General features: G+C 44.2%; 1 protein-coding gene across 1 annotated transcript; it reads left to right on the top strand.

Moving 5' to 3' along the window:
• The first annotated feature begins 359 nt into the window (after positions 1–359).
• LOC112457673 lies at positions 360–851 on the top strand. The gene has a single exon (XM_025020853.1). The coding sequence runs from the start codon at positions 360–362 to the stop codon at positions 849–851; it is 492 nt and encodes a 163-aa protein (XP_024876621.1).
• The last annotated feature ends 3,135 nt before the right edge of the window (positions 852–3,986 follow it).

The raw sequence follows: 3,986 nt of genomic DNA, 5'->3' as shown, positions 1-3,986 counted from the left end.
TAGTGCGGGGGTACGATGACCTGTGGCAGGCTGACATCGTCGAAATGCGTCCGTACTCACGTTTCAACGGAGGCTACCACTACATACTTACCGTCATCGATGTGTTGAGCAAGTACGCGTGGGCTGCGCCACTCAAGGGTAATGGCGGAAGCGAAACAGCTAACGCTGTCGCAGAGATCATTCGACACAGCGGGAGGTGCCCTAGTAACCTACAAACCGATATGGGGAAGGAATTTTACAACGCCGACGTGCAACGTCTCGTGAAGAAACATGGCATCAATCATTATTCCACATATTCGGTATTGAAGGCATCGGTCGTCGAACGATTCAATCGCACGCTCAAGAACGACATGTGGAAGATGTTTACGCTCAATGGAAATTACAAGTGGGTCGACGCCTTGCCGCGACTCGTATCGGATTACAACGCGCGCAAGCATCGAACCATCGGCATGCGATCCGTCGACGTTACCCCCGCGATCGCCGAAAAACTCTTGGCTACCATATACAGCGCGATAAAAATCGCGGGTCCGGCAAAATTCAAAGCGGGCGACTCGGTACGCGTCAGCAAATACAAGACGATTTTCGAGAAGGGTTACACGCCGAATTGGACCACCGAGGTGTTTAAGATCGTTAAAGTGCAGCGTACCAATCCCGTAACCTATCTACTCGAGGATTATCGTGGAAAATCCGTCTCTGGAGGGTTCTACAAACACGAGTTGCATCGCGCGACTTATCCGGACGTGTATCTCATGGAGAAAGTACTGCGCAGGAGGGGCGACGAGGTTTACGTTAAATGGCTGGGATTCGATGGATCGCACAACTCATGGATATCCAAGGATAATGTTATTTAATTTTGTGCAAACTTTTTTTTTATTCATAACATAAAAATATGCAATATGTAATACATGTAAATGTTTGAAATACACATATGTGTGCAATATATTTATTTATTAATTAATATTCTTTCCAATACTGTAATATAATACTCACAATACGTTACTACATATAATATAATTCATACGTTATACTATACTATACATACGTTATACTATACATACGTTATACAATACATACGTTATACATTTTATACACACGTTACAAAGGTATTTGATAATGTCCCCACGGTAACGTATCGGTCGAATTAGGTATAATGTATCGCTTGTCGTCGTACGGACTCAAAGCGATTTTTGTTTCGGACACGGTGTACACCTCGTGTTTTTCGGACCTTATGCAAGCCTGCCGTCGCTTCATTTCAATTTCGTCTCGCAGACACCTCGTGTAATCGTCGAACGTTATCGACCTGGCTACGACGTTGCTCTTAACACCTTTCGCTTTTTTACAGTTTTTCTTACCGTCCACTCGCAAGGCATACATCTTCGCCCTGAGTCCGACGAATTCGGTCATAATCGCACCGTTGTTTTCATCTTTCATCAAGCCCGGAATTTTTTTATTGGCGAGTGGGATACCGTACGCGTTGTTGATCGCGAATTTAGCGATATCGCGTTTCATGTTCATGTACACATCCTCGCATTCTACGTGATGTATCAGACTGTCCGTATCGGTGTACATAATTCTACACTTGTCGCGATACAGGGGAGACATGTACTCGTGATGAAATTCGTACAAACAGACTTTCGATATGTCGAGAATGCACATGCCGACGTAAATAGGTTTGTCAAATTTAACCTCGAGTTTTCGCAGTTCAACGGCTATCAGATTTTCCGAAAAAACGCTCCTGCTGTGAAAATTTGGTTTCGAGATCAGTGCCTCCGCGCCGTATCTACCTTTCCACTTTGATAATAATTTTACATCAACGTGATTTCGAACGTTCTCCATCGTTTTCCCGAAAACCGCGTTGTTCATCAATTTATACAGATTTTTCTCAAAATCGTTTTTGGCCTGTGTTCTAAATTTTTTATTAAGTTCGATGTAATTGCGGAGCCATGGAGATTGCGCAAATTGTAATACGCGATGAATTTTTGTGATGCGAAGACCGTGGCGCGTGCATTGCTGTAGGTTGCCGTAGTGTATGACATAACGCTTCTTATCGTACAGCGTGGCGAGAAGTTTATCCTGCCGTTTGCCGGGTGGTTTATCGCGCGTCGGACAGAACGGTAAGTCGGCGTGCGCGTCGTGTTTATTCTGCGGATACTCTAGATCGACTTCGAGAATGTAACCCTCGCGAATTCAAAGCGATCGCGCTAAACTCGAAATTCGAGACGTCTTCGACCCATCGAAAATCTGCATATGGCAATGGTTGGCACATTGCCCAGCCGTACAAGTTGTTTACGTCGAAATACATCAGGTACGACGATGGTTTCGATGTATCATAAGATTGCATGTACCTGTTATTGGCCACCGCGTATCTGTTTGAACATTGACTCAAACCGCCGCGAATACCGCGTTCGATGAACATGACCATGTCAATGTCCGTGAGCAGTTCGAAATTGATACCCGTATGCTTCAACATAGCGTCCCACGTAAACCCCGGTAGAGTGTAATAATACGCCGGATCGAGTCCATAACTCGTGACGCAGCTATCGCGAAAATTTTCAAAGATATCGGCCAACAGCAAGACATCGATCTTTAGATACAGATCGCTGTAGTCACCGAGCGTTCGAATGGAGAACCGCTGCCAGACGTTGACGGCGTGCGCGTAATCGCTCTCGGATACGGTGTCGCCTGTCAATGAACTGTAAAACGAGTCGCGCGATGGTAAACACGTATCCTCCAACTTTTCGACGCAGTCAATGTACTCGTACGGAAAGACACCTTTTCGCGTCAATAATTCGAAATCTTGGTCGGATAACGCGGAAAATTTTAAACGTATAATTTTTAACTTATCCTTATCGAGGAAGGATGCTAATTTTTCGAGACTCGTGCTAAGAAATTTGTACGAGTCGATGAATCTTAATTTGATGCAATTTTGGTTGTCTTTATCTTCAGTGCTTTTAACGTTCTTCGTAAACGAAATGTATTTTTCCTTCGTGATTGGGAGTAAGTCTACATGTCCTTCGTACGCGGTGGCAATTTCTTTTATAATAAAATGAGAATCATAACCCGATAAATTATGAAATACTATGGGAATGAAGTGAGAATTTTTATAATTTAAGTTACAATTAGAATGCGCGGGACCTCGATAATTGCCGGTCAAGTGACAGTGATCGCGTACTCGCACGTCGTCTGGCTCGAACGGTTTTTCGCACACGTGACAGTGCGTTGCGCTGTTAAACTTTTTCCACTCGTCTCGCGTGAAATCCACCATGGGTATATTATCGGACAAGATATTCTTTACGTCGTGTGCTAAACGTCTTAGTTCCTCGGCGAACCACGCGACGCAATCCTTATCGCGACGAAATCGATACGCGGATAACGAGTCGTCGTACGAGCACCGCACGTAATATCCTATACTAAATACCCGATGATGTTGAGACTTGAACGTGGACGTTGTCGGATCCGCATCCGTCTTCTCGAGGGTACATTCCAGGTCGGCGTACACGACATATGGAAGTCGTTCCTTCCTGCTGTGATTCTTGAAACTCAGCCACTTGTCGTCCTCGCTCGGTAGTCGGATGGCACAGTTGTTTATCTCTCGGCAGTCTACACCGTGGGCTTCCAATTTCTCGCTCGAATGAAAATAATGTAAACATCTGCAAAAAGAAAAACACAATTTTGTAAATTTTTATATAACAATACAATATTTTATAATTTTATTAAAAGGAGTATAGGTACTCACCGATCGCAAAAGTATTTTTGACCATAATACATGCTCAATTGTGAGCTCACAAGGCGGGATAGATTTTTTATCCACGCGAAATGTCCCACGTCGTCTCGCGGATCCTGCACGTACAGCAGATTTACGTGCTTTTCTCTCCTCAGGTCGGTGAGCCGTATCGGGAGAACGGTCGGCGTTTCCTCTCCCTCGATGGTATACACATTGATGGATATATTGTTGTTTTTCAAAATTTTTAATCTGTTTCAAAGTC

Source organism: Temnothorax curvispinosus, unplaced genomic scaffold (assembly GCF_003070985.1).
Source record: "Temnothorax curvispinosus isolate PA1 unplaced genomic scaffold, ASM307098v1 QBEX01008088.1, whole genome shotgun sequence".
Classification (NCBI taxonomy): Eukaryota; Metazoa; Arthropoda; class Insecta; order Hymenoptera; family Formicidae; genus Temnothorax; species Temnothorax curvispinosus.
This window is presented reverse-complemented; position numbering and strand designations above follow the sequence as displayed.

What these genes read in the sequence shown, in the direction of transcription:
- LOC112457673 (XM_025020853.1), top strand. Translation starts at nt 360, where the DNA reads ATGTTTACGCTCAATGGAAATTACAAGTGGGTCGACGCCTTGCCGCGA.